This window comes from Orbicella franksi, chromosome 5 (assembly GCF_964199315.1).
Source record: "Orbicella franksi chromosome 5, jaOrbFran1.1, whole genome shotgun sequence".
Lineage (NCBI taxonomy): Eukaryota > Metazoa > Cnidaria > Anthozoa > Scleractinia > Merulinidae > Orbicella > Orbicella franksi.
In genome coordinates, this window is record NC_138149.1 from 6737914 (window position 1) to 6753581 (window position 15668).

Genomic DNA, 15668 nt, shown 5'->3' on the forward strand with positions numbered 1-15668 from the left:
TGTATTAAACCGAAAAACAACAACAACAATTTGGAATTACTACGCCAGATTTATACCACAGCTGGCCGTGGTGCAAAAAACATCAAGTTCGAAATCACGAAAAAAATCTGTGAGCATTTTACATTGGGCCAAAACGCTGCTCCGGAGAGAATTAACAGCATTTTTCGGTTGTTTCTAACTAAAAGTTCTTATCCAAAATCTCTGAAACGAGGTTAACGTCGCGCAAATTGTCCAATATTCTTTCTTAGAGATTTCTCTTCGATTGGACTTGGAAACTTTCGTTACACCTATATGTTCAACAAGTTAGCTTAAGCTGAGATGCAACCCTTATTTCAGCAAACCTGACCGGTAGATACACTAGTCTACGACGTCAAAATATTAAACTTACCAGAACTTGACATCTGGACGGAGGTCAGACCTTCTTTGCTGAGGCCAATCGCGTAAAAAATATTCATTGCACGTCTAACCTAGTTGGAAGATTTACCTATCTTTCACTGTTCTTTTTTTTTCACCACTTACCTGAATCTTCACTGTTTACACTGTGTAGAGGTAGGAAGCTTGCTTGTAAGGTGTCGTCGATTGTGCTGTACCGACACGTTATCTGGTAGTGGTGGTCATATTGGAAGGTCACTTGGCCGCCAGATGTATCAACCTGGACTTCAAACACGACTTCCATGATGTTGTTAGCCTCATCAATGGTAATCTCCTTTGCGCATTGCTGGGCGGTGAAAGGCCCGTATTGTACCGTCCCTGAAAAGGACGGCCGACAGACGGTTCCATCGCGTCCATCGTCAGGTGTTACCAACTCCCAGTCCTCGGCATCACCGTTACCCCACCTATTGATATCAGGGATGTTGATATCAAAATGTGTATTTTGGCCGTCAAGTCCGCAAACAATATCATCAAGGTATGCCTCGTCAGCATCCCCTGAATAACCTGTACAATGGGAAATTAATCATAATTTGTATTTGCAATGGGACTCCATGCTGTCCAATTGGGAAAAAATGGGAGGTAAAAAGTTCCGAGGGCAAACGAAATTGGACGAGGCCTTAGGCCAAGTACAATTTGCCTTTCAGAGGAATTTGTTTAATCAAGTTGTTTCCAAATTGGACTAGAATGTAGTCGTGTTACTTGCTAATTTTGTTGCGCACAGAACTGTCCAAATTACTTGTTAATCTTGGACACTATCTAAGTTAAGAATTAGCTAGAGACAGTTTGCAAAATTAACAAATAACTGTGTGCGCACGCTTGTATGGGAGTTAGGGCTGTTAATATAGTTCAACTGAGAATATATGGCAATTCTGCATGGGTTAACCAGATATATTTATATAGTTTCGCTGGCGTTTGGGCAGAGAATAGTGCTGGACTTAGGTAAGGCGGAGAACTAAAGAAGTTCGATTGTAGTTGGGGAGTAGGGTTGAAACGGTATATCAAATCTTAGAAGAATTATAATTATAGCGGTAACGACGACGGTTGCTTCGACTATCTTGTTAATTTTCTGATTTAACGCACCCAAATTCTCAATTAACCAATCAGGAGCCGAATGTACTGTCCTGATATCCAGCGATGCCAAGTTACTGACCTGATATGGCTTCATGTACAATACCATGGATCCCGTGTGTAGCAAGATATATTTCAAGACTAATAGACACAAAAGCCTCCATATGCTCAGATATTTGTCCATACACATTATTTGTAACATATTATGTTAGCGGACAAATAGCAGAGTCTATTTTCGTGCCAGTTGGAGACTATTTTATATCTATATAAAAAACATACTCACCCGATGCATCGCCAGCTATTGAGCGACTTTTATATAAGCAAAATAGCGCAAAGATGACTAGGATGATCGACTGCCTCATGTCTGCTTCTCTCTCAAAGTGCAAAGAACTTAATATCCTGAACAAAGAAAAACAATTTGTCAGTGTGATTCTTCTTTTGCATAAATTTGTCATTTGATTACAACTACAAGAATTCTCTAAGTTTCTTTCGCCTTCCTAAAAATACCATGATATTTTCAAACTGTAAGTTAAACCTCGCATTCAGGATGAATGCATTTGCTATTTCCTTTGTTCTTAGTACAACAACAGCCTCTGAACATTAAAATTTGCTTGATTAGTGCTTTGTATTCGTGGAAAAGAGGTTTTAAGCATATTTTTCTTTTCTCTGTTAGTAAAATCTGTAACCTAGAGAGAATGAAGAGTAAGAGAGCCTTTATTCATAAGGCAATCCCTCTCACACAGGCATACGGACACTTTCGGATTTCAGAGACGCCTTTCTACAGTTGCCCTTTGAGTTCATCACGCAATCTTGGTTGAGGACGATTGCGTGACGAGCCCGAAAAGTGTCTGCGTAGGAACCTAGGGACGGGGAGGGGGCGGTGACTTCCTCGACCGAAAAATTAATACACAATAGCCAAATGCGTTTGTTGACAACTTGATGCAAACTCACTCAAATTGCAGTATAAAGACGAAACTGTTCACACTGAATTCTCACGTCTGATGAAACTGTTATAATTCCAAAAATAGTTATTTAGAAACCTGGTATACTCTTATGACCTCCATCAACAGCCTAGTAAAATCAGAAACCAATACAAGAAAAATATTATTTTCTCAAGCAAAATTTTTTACAAGGCTCTTTGTGAAGCAGTTCAAAACGGCTTTTTAAAGTGCCACCACGAAATTCTTGGTCTTCATTGACTTTGATCTATTTGTCATTGCTTTGTTGATGAGAAATTTATATGGGACATGCAAATATGTTTATTATTTTATATCATGTCGCGTTTGTTTAAGTTCGCAAACAGCGTGAAATAATTATTTTCTCTGGAGCTTTCAATTTTCTATCATCATAGACCGTGCGTTCAGTTGTACGTTTAATGGAAATTTTCTTCCAATAGACCGAACGTTTTACCTTTACAGGAACCTTTATGTGAATATATAATCTGAATGTGGCATTACTGCAGGTTTCTTGCTAAACGAAGGATTGAACAGTCCAAGATTGCTTATTAAACTGTAGATATTACTCTGTACTTTTGCAATCTACGATCGGTTTCATGCTTTGTGCAATTACATTGAATGCAAGCGTAATCCCTACAAAACGTCACTGGCGTAGAATTCTGTTGGTCTCTACTTGGAAGAATCTGAAATGTTCATCTACAGTATCATAAATTTATCACTGATTATTTAACATTTTTACAATTCTACCAAACAGGGAATAATTCCCGCCAGGCCCTTTTCAGCCAACAAAAACTACATCGTTTGTCGAAATTAATGCTAACAATGGCAGAGCCAATAAAACTAATTGAACCCCCCGAAAGTTTAACTAATTGGCTTTGGTGCAGTTTAGATCAATTTGTTTTACTTCATTACGGCAACATGACCGAACCTGAGATCACTTTTTGTAAACTTTCTATTCCAAACGTACATTTCTGACACTCTCTAAGGAATAACTTTTTATTTAATTCACTTCGCATGCTTGCTTGCTTGCTTTAATACGTCGTGTGAACACTAACATCTATTTTTGAACTTTTCAGCTGCCCGCTGGTGTGAAAACATCCCTAAGATGGCGTCATCAACAAAGTTCAAATTGTTCTTCTTCGGTCTCAATAAAGCTCCCTGCCTCGCCTTCTAGCCGCTAAGTTTCCTGCCGCTGTATATGTTCTGTGATGGAACGCATTTCTACAATAACGCCCCTGCTAAGTACACATAATTATTAGTTCCGGAACTTTCTAGTCCTATGTAAAGCATATTCTTTACTGGTATTCGTTTGCCATGTAATGAAACTTAATCTTAATACTTGATAGCAGTTTTATCTAATTTTACCTTGTGCAGATTTTTCGATTTAATATTGTCTTTGATGTTCGCCAATTGAAAACAAACCTCATAATCGATATAATTAATAGTAAAAGTTCAAATTATGTATAAACAGGTAATTGAATTTTGTCAAATTATAACCAGTAGGTTTTAATCTAAGCTATAGCAAAATATTTGTCACTGTAACCCTTACAAATTAATTGTCCAGAAATAATTATCAGTTTTGTCAGTCTTAATAACTACAGCAATGTGACCCCCAGCATTTTATTGAACCACCCGCTGGGCGAAAGCAGTGATTATTAGAGAAAAAGCAACTCTTGCTAGATTTGATGAAAATGAATGATTTTTAATTAAGAAAAAGAAATCCTTTCTGAGTTCTCATCGAGCTATGGAAACACGCGAAGGCACCAGCCATAGGCAAGTGTTTTCATTGCTTTTTGCGAGAAAACGAAAGGGAAGAACCTTTTGTTCCAATCACGAAGATGATGTACAATCTCTTCACTTGCTAGTGCGATTTTCCTTTTTGAGACCGTTTGCTTAGCGTTTTAAATTAAGCAAATTTTGAAATGTTCAAAACACATGTAATAGTGAGAAACTGAAGTTTAGTAACCCTAAGAAAGCAGCGTGTATTTTATTTATATACTCCAAACATGGGAAATATGGACAACCTTTGCTCAAAACTTAAATCCATCAAGATGAAAAATCCCTGAAAATTTTAGTTCAATCTGATAATCAACGTTTCTCTTTTTTTTTTCGGAAACTCAGGTTAGGTCAATATATTTCTTGTCATATGTTCGATGCGCTTGGCTAAATCCCACACCCTTTCAAAAAGTGCTACATATTTACCAAGTTTGCTTTAGTTGGGTTGCACTGGCGTTAAAATTCGCTAACAGAAAATGGCCTCGTCCGATCTCGATTTAGGCCAGAAAACATGGTAGACACAGAAATTTCTAAACTTGATGGGCGTATGTACATAGAACCAAATAAATCTACAGGGATCTAAGGGTCTAATTTGTTTTTTAAACAGCTAGAACTTGCTTTTTGTGGTGGTTTCTTGTTAGACGGGGTTAAAGAAATGCAGTCAATATTCCGATATATGTTAAAGCACAGCTTCATATTTAATTTTTGGATTGAAAAATGCATTCTTTAAACAAACGGATTGCAATATATGCGCTCTTTCTATTCGATTCGTTCGATTAACGCAAGGTGAAAAAGGACTGAAAAACTTACCAAAGCTGCAAATGTATTCTAGCTTGCAGTCCCTCAGCCGGGAACGTCTGGCTGCTGAATGAGAAAAAAACAAAAACAAAAAGAATTACAATCAACTATGCAAACTTGACGGACATATATTCACATCTAAGAAAATTGCAGTTCCTGTACCTCTCAGGGCCTAGTAGTCAAGTAAAGAAAAGGCAGCTTTAGTTGACTTGATAAATAAACGAAAACAAAAGAAATACCTCACAGGTCCATGCTGTTTATTCTTTTCAAAGCAATAAGGTCATATTCAAACTACAAACAAGTAACAAGATTATAAGCAAAATGCCATGTAACCAAGGTTACCCTACTAGAACAGCGGTATAGCGGCTTTCGTAAGCTGGTATTGTTACGTTTTATTTCTGTTGTAGCAGCTGTTATTGTTTTGGGGTTAGAGGCATTATTTCTGTTGTTTGTTCTATTGTTCCCTTAAAACAGGTATCTTAAAGGTATCGAGCCATTCATGTCAGACTTAACGAGAGCCGCTGCTTGACCTCAGTAGAAGGGTTACGCGTGTAGGCATGGAATAGGCCACTAATATTAACCCTTAAGCTAAGTACCAGAAAAAGTGTCTTTAGGGAGCTTAAGCATTGAAGACGGATTATGTTATGCCTTGTGTGCAGTGATCTAGACCCGTTTAGCACCCTGATCAATCGATCTAAAAACCTGCTCAAACTAAATATGTAATGCCAGGGATCAATTCCAAAGGATATACAAAATATTAACCGTTGTGACAGGCTGACGTTCCCCAAAATATACAGAACTGGGTCATTTCAGTCCATTTCACGTTGTGGCTTGCAGAGACTGATTAAGAAATGTAAAACGATTTAAAACGCACATGCAAAGTCCTTTTTCTGCTCATTAAACCTTTTGTTTGGTGACATTAAGTTCTCATTGTCGTTGCAGTCGAGGCTTACTTAAGAGTTTCTTATTTTAGTAAAACGACTCCGAAAAAGCGATAATACTTAATGAAAAGAAATAAAAATTAAATCCCTGTTACACAAGTTTCATGAAACGTGGTCAAAGTTAATTTAGCAGATCCAGTTTTTGTAAAATTATTTAACTTCTCTTGCGTGCTGGTATTTTAAAATCTTGTGGAAAAAATAATATTGACTGAAACACAGTCCTCCATTATTGTTTTCTTTAATTGGAATTTCAGTAAGATAATGAAATTTCTGAACAAACCGTTTCGAGTTTATTATAAATTGCCCTGATATGTCATCCCCAGTACTGCAAATATACATAATTTCTGTACATAAATCATGACTTGTACATATTACATATTTTTGTGTGTGTGTCAAGTAATCCCCACAATAGGGTCATACTCTTGATTTCCTGTCAAGAAGGCTGTTTGGAAGAATTTATTTTTTCTGTCTTTAATGACGGATCTTGAACAAATACTCTTTTATTGTGCCTGTCCCTTCGTTTGATAACTGCACAGTCATACACATTACACGAGTTGTTACTAGAGTTGATATCAAAACTGTGTTTTTCTTCGAACTTTTTTTCCATGACGTTCCATTTATATAAATCTCTTGAGGCACAATATTTTAAGCAAACTCCGAGAATGATTTAACCCCAAACCCAAGTATCCAACATTTTATGTGTGCTTAGACTAAGTTATCTGTTAAATTTTGTTATCTTCTCAGCTAGCTGTTAAAATTCTCAATGGGGTTTAACTGCTAGCCGTAAAAAGGCCAAAAATTTAACCGTTAGGCATAAAAACGTTTAAAATTTAACCGTTAGCCGTAAAATAAATTGAAAACCTTTAACCGTAAAAAAAAAATATATATATATATCAGAGCAAATTAAAGGTCTCAAATGTCTTATAAAGAACTCCATTTGCTATCGTGATGATGATTTAGCTGTTGAATTGGGGGGATAAATGAGATGCAGGCTGTGTAGGTATATGTGGGGGGGATAAATGAGATGCAGGCTGTGTAGGTATATGTGGGGGGATAAATGAGATGCAGTCTGTGTACGTAGGTATATGTGGGGCGATGAATGAGATGTAGGCTGTGTAGGTATATGTGGAGGGATAAATGAGATGCAGGCAGTGAAGGTATATGTGGGGGGATAAATGAGACGCAGGCTGTGTACGTATATGTGGGGTTATTGATGAGATGTAGGCTGTGTAGGTATATGTGGGGGGATAAATGAGATGTAGGCTGTGTAGGTATATGTGGGGGATAAATGGGATGGAGGCTGTGTAGGTATATGTGGGGGTATTGATGAGATGTAGGCTGTGTAGGTATATGTGGGGGGTATTGATGGGACGCAGGCAGTGTAGGTATACGTGGGGGGTTTAATGAGAGGTGGGCAGTGTTGAAATATCAGAGTAGGTTTGAGGGAGAATAATTGATTACGCATGCTTGGTAATGTTCTAAGATTTTTGTTATTGAGAGAAGAGAACTGTGTATTGCTGTGGAGTTAACTAGCCGCCCAACCACCCGGGTGGTATCGCACTTATATAGCGAAAGAACAAAGCCTTGCCTGATAGCCAGTGAGAAAGCACTGACGTCATGGTCGAACCGGTCAAACGAGTTTCTAAGACCGGCTGGATTTGATGATTCAAAATGGCGGGCTAGTGGAACGCACACTTGCTGCAAAAACTGAACATTCCGAAATTCGAGTTAGAAGAGTACGGATGTCCGAAATACGATGCATGTAGTGAACTAAGATTTGTAATCTGTTACCCGGTTATGATTTTTATTTAGAGGAATCTATTCATCATTGTCCTGTTAAAGAATGTCACGCGGTTTGGTGTTGGTCGACTACGAATGTTGTCCAAAACAAACATCTTGTTATTTGAGTAAAAATAGAACTGTAACCAGGATAAGACATATTGGAATAAAAACGTTCTCTGGTTAAAAATATATTAAAAACATAAGCTTTCGGCTATCAGCCTATAGCCTTTAACGAATGAAAAATGTGGCGCGCAAGCGAAAATATATACGAATGGGGTGCGAAAAATTGAGAATAAAAACAAGCGTGAAAAAAGCTAGAAGGTAAAAATGTAAATGAGGCCTGATTACAATAAAATCGAGTATTGCCTAGGCAAAGGTTTTGAGTTGTTTTCCGCGTCGACGGTTTTTGCTGTGTGCCAAGATTCTAGTGTTTTTCGAACGCGGTAATTGCCTTTGTCAATGGCACAAGCATTGTCGAAATCAATGGAGTGATTGTTTTGCCACGCATGGTTGGCAACATTAGAGCCAATTTGAATAGTTCTTCAAGTTTCGTTGATGTTCCTTTTTTCGGGTTTGGAAGCATCTTCCGGTTTCTCCTATGTAATTCCAAGGGCAGTCTTTACATGGAATTTTGTAAACAACATTACATTGAAAATCTGAGGGTTGTCTGAACTTTGGTGACGGGAATTCTTGTTGAAGGGTTTTAAGTGGTTTGTTGACAACTCGGATATCATTTTTGCGGAGTAATCTTGTGAGGGGCTCGGTTAGGCCGCTGATGTAAGGGAGACATGCAAAACCCTGGTACATATTAGATGGATCAGCCCATTTGAAGAACATAGAAACCAGTTCTTCTGGTGGAGGAACTGTAGATGGGGGTGGCTTCTTATTGAGAATGTTAGAAATAACAGCCGGTGGGTAACCATTAGCTTCTAACGCGGCCCTAACATGATTGGTTTCACGTGTTTTTCCTTCAAAGCTGCTAGGGAGGTTGGATGCCTGGAACAAGAGGGTCGAGGCCGTGCTGATTTTGTGTTCTTTTGCATGATGGGAAGAGAAATCCAAATAACGGTCAGTATGGGTTGGCTTCCGAAATATATCAATAAAGGCAACTCCATTTCTTCTGGAAACCAAGGTGTCTAAGAAGGCAATTTGGCCGTTGTTTTCAAGTTCGATTGTGAAAGAAATTTTGGGATCACAGGCGTTAAGAGTATCGTGGAAGGAAGAAACGGCGTCCTTCTTGATAATCACAAAGCTGTCGTCAACATATCGTTTCCAGACCCTTGGTGGGACTGGTGAGGTACTGATAGCTAAATCCTCGATCACTTCCATACAGAGGTTAGCAACAATGGGGCTAACTGGACTGCCCATTGCACAGCCGTGGATCTGTTTGTATATGCAGTTATTACAGACAAAATAATTGTTTGAAAGAGTGAAATCCAGTAGAGAAATGATGTCATCTGTGCTGAGAATTGTTCTGGATCGTAATGTGTTGTCATTGTTTAATTTGCTCCGAATGTGTTCACAGGCTTTGTTGACTGGAATAGCTGTGAAAAGCGACACAACGTCAAATGAGACCATAACTTCATCATCAGAGATTTCCATATTAGCCACTTCTTTGGCGAACTGTGAGGAATTGAGAACAGAATATCCATTGTGGTTCTGTATCGGCGATAGGATTTCCGAAAGGAACTTTGATGTATTGTAAAGGGCGGAGCCAATGGAAGAAACAATCGGCCGAAGAGGGAAGCCCGGTTTGTGGTGTTTAATAGAATCACGGATGGCGGGAGGGGAATCGTCTGTAGAACGGAGTTTGCGATAAGTCAATTCATCAATCTTATTTTGTCTTTTAAGATCGAGGAGTCTGTTGTTCAATTCTTTTTCAATTTTAGAGAATGGTAACTTGTCGACTGGATGGTAGGTGCCACGGTCAACAAGTAGGGCTTCCATTTTTGTGTCATAGTCTGTTTTGTCCATAACAACAAAACAGTTGCCTTTGTCAGCTTTCATTATCACACGTTCATGGTCATCTTTAAGGTTAGGAAGCTAAGGTTAGAAGCTAATGGCTACCCAACGGCTGTTATTTCTAACATTCTCAATAAGAAGCCACCCCCATCTACAGTTCCTCCACCAGAAGAACTGGTTTCTATGTTCTTCAAATGGGCTGATCCATCTAATATGTACCAGGGTTTTGCATGTCTCCCTTACATCAGCGGCCTAACCGAGCCCCTCACAAGATTACTCCGCAAAAATGATATCCGAGTTGTCAACAAACCACTTAAAACCCTTCAACAAGAATTCCCGTCACCAAAGTTCAGACAACCCTCAGATTTTCAATGTAATGTTGTTTACAAAATTCCATGTAAAGACTGCCCTTGGAATTACATAGGAGAAACCGGAAGATGCTTCCAAACCCGAAAAAAGGAACATCAACGAAACTTGAAGAACTATTCAAATTGGCTCTAATGTTGCCAACCATGCGTGGCAAAACAATCACTCCATTGATTTCGACAATGCTTGTGCCATTGACAAAGGCAATTACCGCGTTCGAAAAACACTAGAATCTTGGCACACAGCAAAAACCGTCGACGCGGAAAACAACTCAAAACCTTTGCCTAGGCAATACTCGATTTTATTGTAATCAGGCCTCATTTACATTTTTACCTTCTAGCTTTTTTCACGCTTGTTTTTATTCTCAATTTTTCGCACCCCATTCGTATATATTTTCGCTTGCGCGCCACATTTTTCATTCGTTAAAGGCTATAGGCTGATAGCCGAAAGCTTATGTTTTTAATATATTTTTAACCAGAGAACGTTCTTATTCCAATATCTTGTTATTTGTTTGATCATGGCCTTTCGAGAGATGTGGGCGGGTTTAAAAAAACCCGGGATTTCTTTTCGGTAAAATTAAAAAGTCACTTGTACATTAGACACGACGGAGTTCTGAACTCTTTCCTAAATTGAATTATAAATGGCAAACTGTTTACTCGGCGTCGCATTTCTCGTCTGCTGATCAGTGATGAACAAGAAGGAGTGAGATTCTAGTAAACTTTCCTTCGCGTCGCTTTCGCGCGTTTGACTTCTTCCTAAACCGACTATTCAGCCCTTGAGGATGTTATTACGCCAGAGAGGTCACCATTTCTTCTATTTTCTTAAAATATATTTCGTAACTTTTTTTAATTACACAAGAATATGTAAACTAGTTTTTCTCGGTTTCGTGCTAACTAAAGAAGTGTTTTAGGCGTGCTTGTTTGTGTGTTGAGTCCCTGGGGGCTAGTAGGCTATTTGAGGTTTGAGCTAGGCGTTGAAGTGTTAATGAAAATGCAACAGCCTTACAGACATAAAGAAAAGAATTGAGAAAAATCAAATACAACCAATCTAATAACCTGTTCTAATTGAAACCCCTGAACACCTTTCTCTAACTCTGAAATGCAATTAATGAGAGAAGGATGTGGCAAGAATCCTGTGCAGCTTTCATACTCTGGTTCCAAACCCAACATGAATCAGTGGGCCAGATGACTTCGTCATGGGCTAGTTTGCAACGCAAATTCAATTCTTTCTACTTCTGTACTTCTGTTATTCTTGGAATACTAGCTTTTGCCGATGACCCTTGGACTGCTGTCGCTCTCGCCACACCTGCAAAGTCTGTAGCAAGTACTATGTTGAGAGCGCGAATGTGTACTGTATTGCTCTGGTCTAGCCATATAACACCTCTCTCGTGAGAAAGCGGGGGATGTGGGAAATACACCACGGCCTTGAAAGCAAGCAAAAAGTTAAGGTGGCTCTGAATCCGCTATTACAATTTTTTTTTTAACTGTGCAAAAAAAGTTGTATTTCATTATGCTAATTATTTCCCGACAATAAAAAAATGGGGGTCACCGAGCTCGTTTTTGAGTTATTGTCGCTTAAAGCTAAAATTAGGCGTGTTTCTAACAGGTTTAAGTGTTGCTATGAAAATCTAAAAAAGTTTCACAACTTGTTCACCAAATCGATTGGGCATTTCTTTGATACCACTATTATGGCAATATATTATAAATTTTGGTGGCAATGATCTAACAAAACAAAAGTGCTGGAAAGTGCTGGAAACCGGTGAGAGCCACCTTAAATAAGGCATGTGGTGAAGAATTGCAGAGAGGAAACAAACAAATGTCTAACGTCAGCATATTTGCAGAGTTAAGTAAGATGGTATACCAGCCACTAGAGTATAGCATTGTTTTGCATTACTTCGCTCTGTGATTGATCAGCAAAACTCGTGCCACTTTTTCAACCAATTAGAAGCAAAACCAAAACCAATCGGGACTTGCACGCGCGTATTTTCCCGCCCTTTGCGCCGGTTTCATGTAATTGCACTGTTTCGGTCCGTTGTGATTGGTCAGAGTAATTGCTTTGGGTTTGGTTTTACGACACTCAATTGAAAACCGCCCTAAAGAAACTAACTTTAAAAAACACAAAGGCTAATTTTATTGTATTGTCATTCAGATATATTACAAACATACAGCATTTCCAAAGCCAACCTTTCTTCGTCGGGTTTTTACCAACGATGAGTAGTAATATTTTACCGTTTCTGCTTTAAACAATATTTGCGGCTGATGCAAAATTTGTTTCCATAAAGTCCATGTTACTTCTAGATATTTTTCAGACACACTGGGCTTCCTATGCTTGTGAACAGGGAGTATATTGGGAAAAAGTGCACCCAACGCTGCTTCTTGGTTTGTGGAAGCCACAATAACTAAAAAGTTGGGCAAAAACACTTTTGTTGTAGGCTACCATATTCGCGCCGTTTGATGGTGCCCGTTGTTTTATTATTAGAAAAACAAAGAAAAGAAGCTGTTTACTATCTACATGATCCGTTTTTATTCTTTTCTCTGCCGCGTCTATAGGCCAACGATAAATCAAAGCGTTTTCACAAAACGGACTGAAAGCCTAACCGTTAACATACAAACACAATTGAAAAGGAATGTATGTGGACATGGCACATCGTACTCAATGTTAATAATTGCGACCTGTAAAGTCACAGACGATATATATATCATGTTAATGTTTACAGAATAATCACAGTTCATGGCAACCATACACCTTCCTTGGTTCTAATAAATTCGTGTCCAGACAACTGTGCTACATAACCTGCAACTTGGAAGTCTAGTAACTTGTAAAACTCATTGACTTATTCAATTAAACCCGTTTTTCCTTCTCCGACTTGAATTAAAGTTTGCCATTTCTCAGCCAAGTAATTTCTATAAATTGAAATCAATTTCTGATCGTACTTCAGCTGGCAGAATAAATATAACTGATTCCGAAATGAATATACTTGCATGATATAAAAGCGAAAAGCATGCCATAATAGAAGAAGATTGCACAAGTAATCCTTCCGCAATTATACTCCTCAAAAATGTATAGACGTAACTGTAGGCGCCTTCTTGGATTTTTAGAGAACGCATGAAAGCTGGGAACTGGAGAAGAGGGAGGGCACCTGGACTTTTTATGCATCCGCAAGCCACGCCCCACGTCCCAAGGTGATTTTGGGGCCTATTCAGCTTTCGCTCACCTAATAGTCCAAGACCTAGGTGGCGCCTACACCATAGAACCGTGCGTTTTCAGCACAAAAACCTAGCGGAACTGTTTACGGTCCGGCAAAATCTCGACCCTTCATATTCGGCTCTCACTAGCTTCTCCTGGATTTAGTTCTTCAATGATTGACTCCATATTTGGCCTCATTCCAGGCACTTCATGTACACAGCGTTCTACGAGCCCGCGAAAATGGCCGTTCCTAATCGCTGCTATTTGCCTTCTTCGCCGTTGTGGATCTGGTTCTTGCCTGATGCACATTTCACAGAGAAGAACGCCAAAGCTGTAAACATCAACCTAAGAACAATATTATGTTAATTTTCGTAACAAAAAGAGAGATATTTAAACCTCATGGCACACAGCTTTCATTTTAATGCTCCACCAACCTACAATTTTGACCACGGAGGGAAACGTTTCTTTCTAATAAATTCTTGTGTTTCCTTCATGCATTAGTTAACTATCAAATTATTGAAAGTTTGACCTTGGTGGAGCCTAATTTCCATAAGCCACTGATCGAATATCGCGCAATGAATGGCTGAGTAGGGAGGTGTAGTTTCTTACCGTTTCTGTAAGGGGATTATCGGCGAATAGTTGCCCTGCAGATTGCAGCTTTTAGTAAATTATGTTTGACAATTTGTCAAATTAACCATTGAAGAATGCGTGTGTAAGTTGGTTCAGTTTTGAGCTTTATAAGGTCCCTAATGACAGAGTAATGTCTGATGTTTACTAGCGGCCAGCGATTGACTTTGAAAAGTGAAAAAAAAAAAAAAAAGGATCGCAGTGAATTCTTGATAGATAGATAGATAGATAGATAGATACTGGGCTAACTTCCAATCAATGCTTAATTAAAAGCGAAATAGGGAGTCAGAGCTGACATGAAAACCCCCCAGTTAAATTATACCCTTCCGGAGTTCTTTTACGATCATTTATCTCTGCAACCGACTTTAAAATGAAACTGGCGTATTAACCTTGCAGCTAATAGGCTGGTCGTGGTTCTCATTCAAGAATTCTGGTGCACTGTAGATCGCAGCACCGGCGTAATTTATGTTGCTCTGACGTACGAAATTTGCAGTGCCATAATCAGACACTTTGGCTCGCCATCGATCACTCTGTCGCCATAGCAACACATTAGCACTACTGACGTCGTGATGGATGATAGGTATGGGCTGCTGATGCAGGTAATTCAGCCCCAGAGCTACATCTCGAGAAATAACAGGGACTTCGTTAGCAGAAAGGGGCGTCACGTCTTCATTATTCAGTTTTTCCCTCAGACTGCAATCCAGGATCTCTGTAACCAGCAGTGGCCTTTCATCAGTTGTTGCTCCAATAAACTGCAACAGACAAGGATGGCGGCATCTTGAAGCCATGCCGACTTCTCGCTCAAACGCATGCCTGGTATAATCAGACGTAATCAGATTTTCATGCATTTGTTTCACAGCGACATCACAGCCATGAAATTTCCCCCGGTAAACAAATCCCCACGCGCCATGTCCTAGTTCCTGTTCTAAGATCTGAATGTCATTCCGATTAATGACCCACTCACGCTGTTGTGATTCATTTAATTGCTCTCTCACTGTTTCCAATTCTCTTTCCGATATTGCTACCTGCCTCTGCAATTCAGCCTCTCTTTGTTGCTGCTGTGCCCTTAATAATTCTTCCTGTCTTTGAAGTTGACTAAATTGTTCTCTCACTGTTCTTAATTCTTGCTCTCCTCTTGTTAAATGCCCTTGCAAGTCAGTGATAAGTTGTTCCCTCTCTCTCATTCGTTCTTCTTGTCGTCTGGATTCATTCAGTTGTTCTCTCATTTGGCTTATTTCTCCTTCCCGTGTGCTCATTTGGTTCTCTGATGCAGTGACTTGTTGTTGTTTCTCTCTCAGTTGTTCTCTCATCTGGTTCATCTCACCTTCCCGTGTTCTCATTTGGTTCTGTAGTGCAGTGATTTGTTGTCGTTGATGCTCTCTTAGTTGTTCCCGTTGTCCTCGACACTCAATTAATTGTTCATTCATTGTTGTAATTTCTTGCTCTTTTCCTCTCAGCTGATTCTGCAGTTCAGTGATTCGTTGTTGTTTATCTCTTAATCCACACGCATCACGTCCCAGTTCTTGTCGTGTTTCATTCAATTGCTCTCTCACTGTTTCCAATTCTTGATCCGTTCTTGTTAATTGACTTCCCAACTCAGTGATACGTTGTTCCTTCTTTCTCATTCGTTCTTCTTGTCCTCTGGATTCATTCAGTTGCTCTCTCATCTGGTTCATTTCTCCTTCCCGTGTTCTCAATTGGTTCTCTAGTGCATTGACTTGTTGTTGTTTCTCTCTCAGTTGTTCTCTCGTCTGGTTCATTTCTCCTTCCCGTG

General features: G+C 39.2%; 2 protein-coding genes across 2 annotated transcripts; both read right to left on the bottom strand.

The window, feature by feature from the left end:
• Positions 1–7879: 7879 nt before the first annotated feature.
• LOC145486516 (uncharacterized) lies at positions 7880–10543 on the bottom strand. Its single transcript, XM_081465197.1, has one exon. The coding sequence runs from the start codon at positions 9758–9760 to the stop codon at positions 8273–8275; it is 1488 nt and encodes a 495-aa protein (XP_081321323.1). The 5' UTR covers positions 9761–10543; the 3' UTR covers positions 7880–8272.
• Positions 10544–10729: 186 nt separating this feature from the next.
• Positions 10730–15660, bottom strand: LOC145486515 (uncharacterized). The gene is made up of 2 exons (XM_081465196.1): positions 14284–15660; positions 10730–13612 (listed from the first exon to the last, which is right to left on the bottom strand). The coding sequence occupies exons 1-2, from the start codon at positions 15652–15654 to the stop codon at positions 13397–13399; spliced, it is 1587 nt and encodes a 528-aa protein (XP_081321322.1). The 5' UTR covers positions 15655–15660; the 3' UTR covers positions 10730–13396.
• Positions 15661–15668: the final 8 nt, after the last annotated feature.